The sequence below is a fragment of the Mixophyes fleayi genome, chromosome 4, assembly GCF_038048845.1.
Source record: "Mixophyes fleayi isolate aMixFle1 chromosome 4, aMixFle1.hap1, whole genome shotgun sequence".
NCBI classification, from domain to species: domain Eukaryota; kingdom Metazoa; phylum Chordata; class Amphibia; order Anura; family Limnodynastidae; genus Mixophyes; species Mixophyes fleayi.
In genome coordinates, this window is record NC_134405.1 from 56,422,140 (window position 1) to 56,436,373 (window position 14,234).

The 14,234-nt window shown below is 47.0% G+C and overlaps 1 protein-coding gene across 7 annotated transcripts in view; it reads right to left on the minus strand.

Moving 5' to 3' along the window:
* The window catches only part of PPP3CC (protein phosphatase 3 catalytic subunit gamma), a 51,518-nt gene that overhangs the window by 24,326 nt on the left and 12,958 nt on the right, over positions 1 to 14,234 (minus strand). For 5 of the 7 annotated variants that reach the window (XM_075207123.1, XM_075207122.1, XM_075207121.1 and 2 more), the window contains one exon: positions 14,106 to 14,234. This exon is cut by the window's right edge. The exons of 1 other annotated variant lie outside the window; for it this stretch is intronic. In XM_075207123.1, the coding sequence (XP_075063224.1) occupies positions 14,106 to 14,160 (55 nt within the window). In that variant the 5' untranslated portion in view covers positions 14,161 to 14,234. Of the gene's footprint in view, positions 1 to 9,027; positions 9,167 to 14,105 lie in introns of those variants that run through there. One more of the 7 variants, XM_075207117.1, reaches the window with a different exon arrangement.

Sequence of the window (14,234 nt, forward strand, 5' to 3'; positions counted from 1 at the left end):
GTATTATTTGGCAGCAACTATACAAATCTACACCATTGGAAAGTAAAGCTACCATTTCTGTATATTGGTCATGTTTTCTCTTTCAGAATGTCCACAACAGAAAATAGACATTGGTTTTACTTTGTACCTGAGTAATGTCACTAGTCCCCGTGAAACTTTGTGCCTCAGTGAGGACATTAGTCCCCAATAAGCTTTGTGCCTCAGTGAGGACACTAGTCCCCAATAAGCTTTGTGCCTCAGTGAGGACACTAGTACCCAATAAGCTTTGTGCCTCAGTGAGGACGCTAGTACCCAATAAGTTTTGTGCCTCGGTGAGGTCGTTAGTCCCCAGTGCCCTTTGTGGCGCAGTGAGGTCGCTAGTCCCCAGTGCCCTTTGTGGCACAGTGAAGTCGCTAGTCCCCAGTGCCCTTTGTGGCACAGTGAGGTCGCTAGTCCCCAGTGCCCTATGTGGCGCAGTGAGGTCACTAGTCCCCAGTGCCCTTTCTGGCACAGTGAGGTCGCTAGTCCCCAGTGCCCTTTCTGGCACAGTGAGGTCGCTAGTCCCCAGTGCCCTTTCTGGCACAGTGAGGTCGCTAGTCCCCAGTGCCCTTTCTGGCACAGTGAGGTCGCTAGTCCCCAGTGCCCTTTCTGGCACAGTGAGGTCGCTAGTGCCCAGTGCCCTTTCTGGCACAGTGAGGTCGCTAGTCCCCAGTGCCCTTTCTGGCACAGTGAGGTCGCTAGTCCCCAGTGCCCTTTCTGGCACAGTGAGGTCGCTAGACCCCAGTGCCCTTTCTGGCACAGTGAGGTCGCTAGTCCCCAGTGCCCTTTCTGGCACAGTGAGGTCGCTAGTCCCCAGTGCCCTTTCTGGCACAGTGAGGTCGCTAGTCCCCAGTGCCCTTTCTGGCACAGTGAGGTCGCTAGTCCCCAGTGCCCTTTGTGGCACAGTGAGGTCGCTAGTCCCCAGTGCCCTTTGTGGCACAGTGAGGTCGCTAGTCCCCAGTGCCCTGTGTGGCACAGTGAGGTCGCTAGTCCCCAGTGCCCTTTCTGGCACAGTGAGGTCGCTAGTCCCCAGTGCCCTTTCTGGCGCAGTGAGGTCGCTAGTCCCCAGTGCCCTTTCTGGCGCAGTGAGGTCGCTAGTCCCGAGTGCCCTTTGTGGCGCAGTGAGGTCGCTAGTCCCCAGTGCCCTTTGTGGCACAGTGAGGTCGCTAGTCCCCAGTGCCCTTTGTGGCGCAGTCAGGTCGCTAGTCCCCAGTGCCCTTTCTGGCACAGTGAGGTCGCTAGTCCCCAGTGCCCTTTCTGGCACAGTGAGGTCGCTAGTCCCCAGTGCCCTTTCTGGCACAGTGAGGTCGCTAGTCCCCAGTGCCCTTTCTGGCACAGTGAGGTCGCTAGTCCCCAGTGCCCTTTGTGGCGCAGTGAGGTCGCTAGTCCCCAGTGCCCTTTGTGGCGCAGTGAGGCCGCTAGTCCCCAGTGCCCCTTGTGGCACAGTGAGGCCGCTAGGCACGCAATGAGGTCCATTGTAGGTAAGGAGTCAGGACAGATAAGCACCCACTGAGATACTAAGAAATTCCCAGCAAATTTTGAGGCACTGTGGCGATCTCACTACAGCTAAAGCTGCTCACAATATGAATTTAAGCTAAATGATCTTTAGCTTTTCATTTAACAATTTGTACAAACACAGAATACTATGATAGAGATGATAAGTTTTCACAGGCAGAAGAATGACAGAACTATGATTGTTCAATCTGCCACACAGAGCAATACAATTATTTGTAAAACCTGAATGATCATAGTCCTGTTAGATCTTGTCAAATGAGATTGTATGTGAAAGACCTGTGCCCTGTACACAGCTAATTGTAAGATCACATCAAATCCAACTACATTTCAAGAAAAACAACTTGCACTGTGTGGGGGCACCTTAATGGCTTCTCAACTTAGGAGAATTTTGTAGCCAACAGAAGTAATGCAACATAACAGTCCGACAACAGCTGCATTTGAATCATTGTGAGCATGGATTTATGATGATATAAAATAAACCAGACAAATGCATTATGTCACTCTTGTAGCATAGGCACAAATCTACTTTTCTTTATGTGAAGGGGGTACATAAATCTATGCACTGAGTGTGGTGGTTATATAAACACACATCTATGAAGGAGTGGAGTATTAGGAGCTGCTGGCTAGAAGGAACACAGGCCAGAGAACACACCACCTGTTCCTCAAGGTTATAAGTTAGTATGTGTAGAAAGATGATGATAAATATATACACGGATAGAGTGTACACAGGCTGAGAAGCTCTACTTTCAGCTGGACGGCGATATGGCACAGCCCCCTCCTCCTCCATGGGACAATAGTGATCCAGATAATTAGGGCAAGTCTCTCCTGAGCACTCAGAGGATTCCTGGCCTGGATAGAGATCCATAATCTTTACCAGCAACCTGTATGACTGTGGGGGAAGTCTCCTGTGGCTAATGGCAGCACACTGTACATAGGTGTACACATGGACCAGCTGTATGTGCACACGTGTGACCTAATCAAGACACTTCATAATTCTGGGGCTCTAACGTGTGTTCATGCTATAGCCTCAATTCCGTATACACCAGTGTGTATACTACCAGCCTCGTAACAGAGACGATATTAACACATGCAGAGTACACTGCTAGAATTACACCATCAGATTTCATTGTCTTGTACGTTTTTCACATGTATTTAAGTACATGACAAAAAGCATACATGAAATACAACACAAATAAAAACCTTCAATATACAGAATAAATTAAATGAATAAAACATACAACTTAAGTCCCTGGCATCAAAAATCATGTTGTTGCAGGCATTTTTAATGCTAATAAAATTATACACATGGGGATGGAACCTATGGGTTCCAATGGCCCTATACCCACTTGCACCTGTAGTCGGGAGCATTCCTGGCACAGCGGTGAGTTTTGGATGATGCCTGCTCTATTTACTTGGGTTCACTGCAAAACAATGCACTGAGGTCAGTGAATCGTCCTCTACTCACCAATCACAACTGCTGGTCACCACCTCATGTCAAATACGATCGCCCTTGAAATGTGGTATCACTGGTGATTAACCAGTGAGTAACTAGTGGGTAACCAGCCTTGTGATTGGAAATATAGAAATGTTTGAGAAAATCAGGCAGGTATGAATATCACATTCCTTTATTATCCACTCTCCTGTAATCAGTCTACCCTCCCCCCAAAACCTCAATATCAGCCCCATTCAAAAAGCTGTGCTCACACTACAAGATTCCATGCTGTGCAAGCTCACGTGGGAGACTGCACGGTTTCTGGGGGCAGGATTCATTGCAATTTTTGGGCTGCTGCTTTTTCAGCTACAATGAAGTAGGAATGGGTTATGTGGTTCCCATAGATTGTAAGCTTGCGAGCAGGTCCTTCTCACCTCTGTCTGTTTTACCCAGTTTGTTTATTAGTTTACTATAGTTGTCCCCAATTGTAAAGCGCTACGGAATATGTTGGCGCTATATAAATAAATGATGATGATGATGTGGTTCACACATAATGGTCACAGAGAGCCTTATGGAAGATTACATTTACCAAGCAGCCACCCAACGGAATGGAATCGTATAAAAAACAGGAAATGAGAGCAAGCCTTTAGCCTCACAGACCTTAATTATTAAACCCCACCTCTTCAAACACCCTCATATTAATGTGCTTCCATCATTCTTAGTGATTTCACCAGTATAACGTGGGATCTTGTGCATATTATGGGGCACAAATGCATCAAATATTCGATAATATATGTTGAGTCGTACACATTCCAAGATGCATCCGGTTCAATAACAGCAGCCTATGTGGCAGACGTACCTCAACGCATACAAGTGTGTATACTTACACCCCATGATAGCATAGACATGTGGCTTAACAGTGTTAGTAGTAAATGCTAAAATCACAGTATAATAATAAAGTAATGAAGTGTCATAAAAAAAAAAAAAAGAATATTGTCTGACTTACTAATAAATGTGAAAGTCACATTTTCAATATAAAATATACACAATCAGCCAATCAGAAGCGGCTGGATAGTGGTGCCGATAATCATCATCATCGTGTATGGTGGCACCAGCCCCCCAGCACATATAAGAGATACGCCTCCTAAAGAGAATGTGACCACGTCTTATTATGTGACCGCACCCTTTCCTAGATTTACCAGCCCCTATTCTGCCTTAAGAGGGTCTTTAACATCTCCACTCCTGAGTCATGTTGTTGTTAGATGGATACAGATAGCGGAGTGGATATCCTTGAGAGTGACTCTCACACTAACTCCCGCCAGCGTTGCTGTGTTATACTTGCCCACCTAGACGAAGGAAGGACCACCTAACACTCACCACAGGTTCTCTAATGGTTAACACTAATATAGGGTGTATGATTACATTGGAGCATTGTCTGCATCAAGCAGGGATTTATATGTAAACGATTTGTTAAGTTCAACCCATTGCAGCCATGTACCCAGTGTAGCGATCTGTCCCAATGAGATATCATTCATAGCCATATAAAATGTGTGTTGTTGCTAACAACTCTATTAAGCCTGGGGGAGAGGACGACAACTTCCATTGAACAAGAATTACCACTTTTGTAGCGTTATTGAGTCGAGATATTGGCCAAGTTGAGTAGCTAAAATTTCAGTCGTCTACTACCAAGATCTTGTCTGCACACCACCGAACTTTCTGCCATAATGAAGTCATGTTAGTGCATTCCCACCATACATGAGGTGGAGAGCCAACCTCTGAGCCACATCATCAGTAGAACCCAGAAACATCCGAATACACTTTGTACAACTGGCAGCGACATCTGCACCACCTGGGGAAACCATGAACTGTGCCTCCACTACGGAGAAGCTGGTAGATTTTGGCCTATTACTTTACCTCCCTCTAATCCCCTCAGATCCCTTACCCACAGTTTTGCATAACCCAGCAACTGATCGTGAAGATTTCAATAAGCAATTTATATATTGTGGAAATGGTGTGTTCAGGGTCCTTTGGCACTACACAAAGCAGTGTGTTTAGGGTCCTGGGGCACTACACAAAGCAGTGTGTTTAGGGTCCTGGGGCACTACATAAAGCAGTGTGTTTAGGGTCCTGTGGCACTACACAAAGCGGTGTGTTTAGGGTCCTGGGGCACTACACAAAGCGGTGTGTTTAGGGTCCTGGGGCACTACACAAAGCGGTGTGTTTAGGGTCCTGGGGCACTACACAAAGCGGTGTGTTTAGGTTCCTAGGGCCCTACACAAAGCGGTGTGTTTAGGGTCTTGGGGCACTACACAAAGCGGTGTGTTTAGGGTCTTGGGGCCCTACACAAAGCGGTGTGTTTAGGGCAGTGATGGCTAACCTGTGACACTCCAGGTGTTGTGAAACTAAAAGCCCCAGCATGCTTTGCCAGCTATCAGCTAGTTATCTACTGGCAAAGCATGCTGGGGCTTGTAGTTTCACAACACCTGGAGTGTCACAGGTTAGCCATCACTGGTTTAGGGTCTTGGGGCACTACACAAAATGGTCATCCTTCTCCTCACACTTGAGAGACGGCCCAGTGTTTGGAGGAAGTGCTTAATTTGTAGGTGAGACCAGCCTCTCCTGTAGGGCAAGGAAGGAGTAGGTACCATTAACATCTACGAGTTAGCCAGCTTTTGCTAGCGCCACCCCTACATATTTAATGTGGGTAGGGTACCAGTCAAAGGGAAACACTTGTTGGAGGTCATTAAGGCTAGGTACACAATACAGTGTGTTCAGATGATTATCGGGCCAATCACACTATAAACGACCGTTCAGCCCCTTATCGCATTAGTGTGTACACCCCAAGGATGAACAATCATCATGCCAAAGCAAATCGTATCATTTGATTGTTTTAAAATCTCATTCAACGATGGAAGAATGTCGTGCCGATTCTGCAGTGTGCATGCACTCACGACCTGCAGTGGCCATAGATCTCTATGGAGTGTGCAGAGTCACGATCTTTTCAGCCGATGATTATGACAGATGAAGAGCACAGATCTGAAGGTAAATTGTGCAAAATGTGTATAGTGTGTACACATGAATCGGCTGCTGATCGGGTCCTATTGTCTTTCTTTTTCTAGTTGTAGGTAAAATCGTTAAGGATATCACATCAGGAGACATTTAGCATAGTACAAAGTACTCAAAGTCACGACCTTTAATTTGTTTTAAAGTGGGAAAGTTGACAGAATTTGTGTAATACTGCCAGCAGCTTGGGCAAAGACAGGCTGGTAACAATTGACAATAGATCGTCCGCAAATAATGCCAGTTTATGGTCTCTACTTCTTGATCTAATACCAGAATTGTCTGGATTGACCTCGCCAACGCCTCCATACAGAGGACAAAGATGAGAGGGGATAAGGATCATCTTTGTCTAACCCGTTTCTAATGTTAAAAGGGTCTGACAAACAGCAATTGATTTTAATCCTTGCAGTTTGGTTCTTATAGTGAGAGAATGCAATGTAAGCAGACAGGACCCAGTCCCATTTGCTCCAGTGCCCCTGTCATGAAATGCCAATGCAGTCTGTCAAAGGCCTTTTCAAAATTGGGTGATAGGAGTAAGCCAGGTGTTTCTATGGCTGAGGCCACGTATTATTTTTGTGGTGCTGTCTCTGACTTCTCGCCCAGCCAGTTCCATGAGATGCTAATTGAAGCTGTTCACCATGTTGCACCCTACTACACAACTACTGCAGCAGCATTATCTGTAGTTTTCCTCCAGTGTTCTAAACCTTAATTTATATTGTATCAAGTTAATCAGAATTTTCTACATTGATTATGTCTGAAATTTACTGACACTCAACCCCAGTAAGAGACACAGCTACAATTAATACCTGCCCATGGTAGGCAGGTGTAATTTATTTTACCCTTTGTTAACTCATGGTTTCATTTTCTTGTTTGTTCAAAGAGGTTTTCCTTGTTTTCTCCATCCCTTCCCCTTGCTTTCTCTCCTGTGTCTCCCCTCCTTCCCTCGAGCTTCAGCATCTGGACTCTGTGCATCTCCAATACTCTACAAGAGTACCAGATAAAACCTTCCCACCTTATATTCTCCAACGTCAAGGACTCCTAGACAAGATTTATTAATACTTTCATTAATAAATGCAAAGGGCCTGAATCTCCCAGAGAAAAGGTCCTGTGCTTCATATTCTTTTCACAATATTAGATAGACATGTGTTTTTTTTTTTTTTAATCTAGGAAGCCCACTTTAAAAAGGGTTTTACCCCTACGCTCCATTAATAGACATTACCATCAAGATTTTTATAGTAATTGTTCAGATTGGAAATCTAAATGTATTGCCATTATTTTCTCTAAAACAAAACCACTACCGAACCTGGTCCACCACTCATTGCAGGAGAGACCTCTTGGTGAAGAGTAAAATTTTCCATTAACAGGTCACTTTTATTAATCTTTGTGTTCCTAATCAGGGCCAGCTGTCCTTTTTATTGGAGACGTTGGAAAAAAACAAAACCGGATATTGTGGAGTTGGGTGAAGACTGCAACTGTGCTATAGATTCTTTGGTCAATACCTCCCTCTGGTAGGGACCAGAGTTGTTCCTGGCTTATCCACCGCAGGTTAAGGCATAGTCCATGACGTTCAGCTGACTGACTTATGGCACCACCTACACCAGACTGTAAGTGTACCTTTTTCTATCTCACTTATTCCGTTTACAACCAATTTCTTGTTTCTCAGCTACAGGCACTTTGTGAGGGATGCGAGTATAGGCCAGGTGACTTCATGCCCCCATGTTTATGTCTGTAGATTTTTCAGGGGTCTTCTCAGACAGAAATTGCCCTTAAATAAAGGAAAATAGCAGCATATAGAAAAACCAAATGTCCCCAAAATATGAGAAGAAATGAGAGAAAAGCTGGATCAACACTTTTCCTTGCGGGAACTAGAGGAGGTTATTGCATTTTTTTCCCCATCTGGCAAAAGCCCAGGCCCCGATGGGGTCACTATTTTATATTATAATGCCTTTGGGGAGGCAATTAACCCTCTCCTCCTCCAGGCCTCACAACAGTCACCTGCAGCCCACATCAAAATCCTTCCTAAGGAGAAGGATCCCTCCCAGTACCCCAGCTACAGACTAATCTCCTTGTTAAATGTACACTTAAAGGAGTTTGCAAAACTGGTCGCCAACTGTCTTAATCTCACGGTTTTTATGGTTATCCCACATTAACATAATGTCGTTTAACCAGTATACCAAAGAAAATAATTCATTCTGTCCTCACCTGCACATAAATTCTAATGTATTCTATATAAAGCACAACCTACCCCACAGTAACACGAGCGTCTCTTCCATCCAGATTAACACTCATATACCCCCTTGATTCCAAAACCCATCACTAACCCTAATGTATCTGTATTCCCCTTAATACTGTTTTCATTTTATCACATTTTCACAACATTGTAACCACCATAACACAAGTATAAAGATATAGTCCATGCCAGAAAACAGTGGGCATAAAAAGCAAACACTTAATAAATAAAGTTGCCGACTACTGTCCATGCAGAAAAGAATACTCACAGCAGGAAGCAAGTCAATTTCAACACCGATTGTTGTAACATGTGTATAAGGAGATAAATGTTTCAATCTCATGTGTGAACCAGTGACAATAAGCAGTTTCAGATAGTAAAAATCTACATGTGTGCTTTGAGTTCTCGTTTCAGTTTTGGGCATTTTATCAGCTCCCTAAATAAAGAAACTAAAGACAGCACCAAGAATGTCACCTTAAACCACAAGACAGGCGATATATAGTATACAGTCTCTCTACCTAGTACCAATGAGTAAATGAACACTAGAACAAACATTACACTCTACGCCTAAGATGCTGTATTATGTGATGTGCCTCTATTGGCTATTCATAAATATAGGTTTCTGGGCTCAATGTACTTATGACAGGGCCATGTTCTAGCAGAGTATAACCAGTGTCATTTAAAAACAAACAGTGAGGAATTAAGAGCAGCGATGAGACATCGTGCCCACTTCCTGCCTCGCCACCCTCAACTACCCCCTATTTTTACCCCATACCGATCACTCCCCTTGCACCTTCTGGGGACACCGGAGGCGTAGTGATAAGGATCCTGTCCTCTCCCTTAGCCTGTGCCCCTGTGGTGTCTCCATCACAGGTTGGCTGGCTTTTAACTGTTCCCATGCTGCATCCGTCCCTCCAGGTGGAGGATTATATAGGGACAGAGGCACTCTAAAGCCGCGCCACACACCTCAGAGCAAAGCTGCTGTGTGGGGGAGGAGTGCAGGAAATCCTATTAGTGAGTCAGGAGGGGGAGGAAGATCCATGATCAGGGAGAAAGAACTGGTACATTACTCTGTGTATGTAGGATGCCTGTTCTTCCGTGCAAAGTGCATGACACCTGTATCCCCTTCCTGTGTTTGTGGGACAGCATACTAATCAGGAATGTATTTACCAGAGATTATGGACCCCTATTACGTAAACAGAACATTGGTACCTGTCCTCTGAATTAAGATGATGTACAAACAACTAAGCCCTGAATGCAACAAACATTCCTGGTTGTTCTAAAAACTTTAGCTCTGTCCAGCAAAAGGATTGAAGGGCAAATTAGCCCAAAGATGTCTATTTTTTTTTTTAACATGTGCTTCGAATGAGAAGTCTTTCAATAAAAGTGTCTGCTCAAGATGCACAGGCAGGCTCTATGGTGAGGAAAATCAGAGATGACGTCTCACATTTACATATACATATGGTGTAAAATTGGGACAATCAAAATACCAAAGGTCCTTGACAATCCTGGGCTCTATGGGACAGATTTACAGTTACCCTGTTTGCATATGAGCAAAGAAGTGTCTGTGCACTTGTGATTCCACCTCTGTATTTTAAGTTGCACATATCTTAATACACATGCAACCTTAAGTCTATTGTATGGATACAGCTGAAGCAAAGATGCAACATCATCAACCCAGTACACGTAGGTACAACATGTAGGTCTTGTAGCCAACGTATTTCAAGGTTCAGACAACTCAATACATCTAAAAGGGCGTGCTTAACTTGGGTCTGCATTCCCTTTCTCTACTGCATTTGCCCATTAACACTACTGATCAGTCTCTCAAATAGCAAGTGGCCGTATATGCAACTCTAAATATGGCGGAAGTTGTGCTCATGTGCGGTGTGTCAAGTGTACATGCACGCAACCCTAAATCAGACCCTACGTCTTCAAAGACTGGACCTAATCACACTAGCAACAAAAACATAATGGTGTCTACTGGAGCAGGCAAAGGGAGCAAACAAGGTTATAGTTTGTATAGCCTGTGCTTTAGATTCACAAATAAGGAAAAGAAAAATAAGCCTCCATATATGCCATCCAATTTCCTTTTAAAGCAGTCTGCAGTTACAATAAGGCTACATACACATTGGTAATGCATACATTAAATATTAAAAAACGCAAGTAAAAATGAATATAAACCTCACTGTGCTTACAAGTGCATTACATTTGTTATTTTTAAACAAGCGACATTAACAAAAGAGGAAGTTGCTTTGTTCAAGCCAAATGCATGTGGAAACACATACATAAATATTTATTAATTAGTCTTAATATCATTGAATTTCCAATGTACTGTCATTGAGATGAAAATAAGTTCTAAACTGCATTGGTGCATGTCAAGAGTCCTTGAAATGGAACAAAAGCGTTCAAGAAGAAAAATAAAAAGTTTATATACACTTTACGCACATTAAAATGCAGAATTTTAACTCCTGTCTATACATAGCCTAAGTTAAGTGGATCAAAGCAAATAAATGAAAAGGTAGGTGCAGGGTACCAAAAAAAAGTAGCTTTTGCGCTAGGTCAGATTCCAAATGACACTACCATCTGTTGTACTGTTAGTAGCTGTGATGGTGTTATTACATTACAATAGACAAATCACACAGTATTGCAGGTAGCTATAGCAAGTGTTGTCTTAGCATTAGTATTGGAGGATAAGGTATTATTATTGGTAGGTAAAGTAAGTCGTGTCGTCAATAGTTGGCTTCTGTGACAATTGGCCGATCTGAAGTGAAAGCTAATTGTGACGTAAATGGGACAACTGATGTGTAGATATGTCACTATCTGGGTCAGATCACAAGTAGGGTCAATGTTAACAGCTCTGGGAGGTCCTTTGACTGTGTCAGTATCTGGAAATTTTCTGTAGTGTGGCGGAGACATTATGTAGTAATGTACATAGCTGGAATAAATCTGAAAGTTGTGGCAGTAATGGGATATGTGATATAGTAAGCCTTATAGTTGATAAGGTCCATGTGGTAGCATTAGTAGCTAGAAGTTCTACAGGAACATTAAATTCAGTTATATTTTCTCAGCATATGAGGTTGTAAATGCAGTATAAAAAAAAACCTCATAAGCTGTAAGTAATGATATAGTGGTGTCATTCAGGCCATGTGGCAAAATTAACAGGAAATTAAGAGCAGCCATAATTTCATGCTGGGCGCCTGTTGTGGTGGCACTGGGCCCCTGTGGTGGCTAGAAGCAGGTGGTGGTGTAGTGGTTATTAAAGGCAGGTGGCCAGGAAAGGTTAGTGACACTGGACATCTATGACTGTGAGAGGTTAGTGGCGTCTGACGTCTAGTTGTCAAGAAAGGTTGGTGGCGTTGAGTGCATGATGGTCAGTGGCACTAGACATCTGTAGTGGTCATCGGGAAAGGTGGTCGGGGACAGTCGGTGGAGCTGGGCGTCCATGGTGGTCGGGGACAGTCGGTGGAGCTGGGCGTCCATGGTGGTCGGGGACAGTCGGTGGAGCTGGGCGTCTCTAGTGGCTGGGAAAGGTTGGTGGCACTGGGTGTCTTTTGGTCAGGAACAGTTGGAAGTCCTGGACATCTATGGTGGTCGGGAATTATTGGTGCTGCTGGGCGTCTCTGGTAGTGAGGAAAGGTTGGTAGCGCTGGGCGTCTCTGGTGGTGGGGAAAGGTTGGCGGAGCTAGGGGTCTCTGGTGGTGGGGAAAGGTTGGCGGAGCTAGGGGTCTCTGGTGGTGGGGAAAGGTTGGCGGAGCTAGGGGTCTCTGGTGGTGGGGAAAGGTTGGCGGAGCTAGGGCGTCTCTGGTGGTGGGGAAAGGTTGGCGGAGCTGGGCGTCTCTAGTGGTGGGGAAAGGTTGGCGGAGCTGGGCGTCTCTAGTGGTGGGGAAAGGTTGGCGGAGCTGGGCGTCTCTAGTGGTGGGGAAAGGTTGGCGGAGCTGGGCGTCTCTAGTGGTGGGGAAAGGTTGGCGGAGCTGGGCGTCTCTAGTGGTGGGGAAAGGTTGGCGGAGCTGGGCGTCTCTAGTGGTGGGGAAAGGTTGGCGGAGCTGGGCGTCTCTAGTGGTGGGGAAAGGTTGGCGGAGCTGGGCGTCTCTAGTGGTGGGGAAAGGTTGGCGGAGCTGGGCGTCTCTAGTGGTGGGGAAAGGTTGGCGGAGCTGGGCGTCTCTAGTGGTGGGGAAAGGTTGGCGGAGCTGGGCGTCTCTAGTGGTGGGGAAAGGTTGGCGGAGCTGGGCGTCTCTAGTAGTGGGGAAAGGTTGGCGGAGCTGGGCGTCTCTAGTGGTGGGGAAAGGTTGGCGGAGCTGGGCGTCTCTAGTGGTGGGGAAAGGTTGGCGGAGCTGGGGGTCTCTAGTGGTGGGGAAAGGTTGGCGGAGCTGGGCGTCTCTAGTGGTGGGGAAAGGTTGGCGGAGCTGGGCGTCTCTAGTGGTGGGGAAAGGTTGGCGGAGCTGGGCGTCTCTAGTGGTGGGGAAAGGTTGGCGGAGCTGGGCGTCTCTAGTGGTGGGGAAAGGTTGGCGGAGCTGGGCGTCTCTAGTGGTGGGGAAAGGTTGGCGGAGCTAGGGGTCTCTGGTGGTGGGGAAAGGTTGGCGGAGCTGGGCGTCTCTAGTGGTGGGGAAAGGTTGGCAGAGCTGGGCGTCTCTAGTGGTGGGGAAAGGTTGGCGGAGCTGGGCGTCTCTAGTGGTGGGGAAAGGTTGGCGGAGCTGGGCGTCTCTAGTGGTGGGGAAAGGTTGGCAGAGCTGGGCGTCTCTAGTGGTGGGGAAAGGTTGGCAGAGCTGGGCGTCTCTAGTGGTGGGGAAAGGTTGGCAGAGCTGGGCGTCTCTAGTGGTGGGGAAAGGTTGGCAGAGCTGGGCGTCTCTAGTGGTGGGGAAAGGTTGGCAGAGCTGGGCGTCTCTAGTGGTGGGGAAAGGTTGGCAGAGCTGGGCGTCTCTAGTGGTGGGGAAAGGTTGGCAGAGCTGGGCGTCTCTAGTGGTGGGGAAAGGTTGGCAGAGCTGGGCGTCTCTAGTGGTGGGGAAAGGTTGGCAGAGCTGGGCGTCTCTAGTGGTGGGGAAAGGTTGGCAGAGCTGGGCGTCTCTAGTGGTGGGGAAAGGTTGGCAGAGCTGGGCGTCTCTAGTGGTGGGAAAAGGTTGGCAGAGCTGGGCGTCTCTAGTGGTGGGAAAAGGTTGGCAGAGCTGGGCGTCTCTAGTGGTGGGGAAAGGTTGGCAGAGCTGGCGGTCTCTAGTGGTCGGGAAAGGTTAGCAGAGCTGGCGGTCTCTAGTGGTCGGGAAAGGTTGGCAGAGCTGGCGGTCTCTAGTGGTCGGGAAAGGTTGGCAGAGCTGGGGGTCTCTGGTGGTCGGTGGAGCTGGCAGTCTCTGGTGGTTGGGAAAGGTTGGCAGAGCTGGGGGTCTCTGGTGGTTGGGAAAGGTTGGCAGAGCTGGGGGTCTCTGGTGGTCGGTGGAGCTGGGGGTCTCTGGTGGTCGGTGGAGCTGGGGGTCTCTGGTGGTCGGTGGAGCTGGGGGTCTCTGGTGGTCGGTGGAGCTGGGGGTCTCTGGTGGTCGGTGGAGCTGGGGGTCTCTGGTGGTTGGGAAAGGTTGGCAGAGCTGGGGGTCTCTGGTGGTTGGGAAAGGTTGGCAGAGATGGGGTCTCTGGTGGTCGGTGGAGCTGGCAGTCTCTGGTGGTTGGGAAAGGTTGGCAGAGCTGGGGGTCTCTGGTGGTCGGGAAAGGTTGGCAGTCTCTGGTGTTTGGGAAAGGTTGGCAGAGCTGGGGGTCTCTGGTGGTTGGGAAAGGTTGGCAGAGCTGGGGGTCTCTGGTGGTGTCGGCAGAGCTGGGGGTCTCTGGTGGTCGGGAACAGTCAGTGCCTGTTGGCGCCATGGAATGTCATAGTACCTCTGACAGGTCGCTCTGTGCTGGACAGCTTGTTCGGACCCCGGGGTCCTGACATGATGCCACCTGTCCACGGATGTCTCTTTTGGTGGCTGGGTAGGTGTTAATCTTGCTTTCAGTTCTCTGTCACTT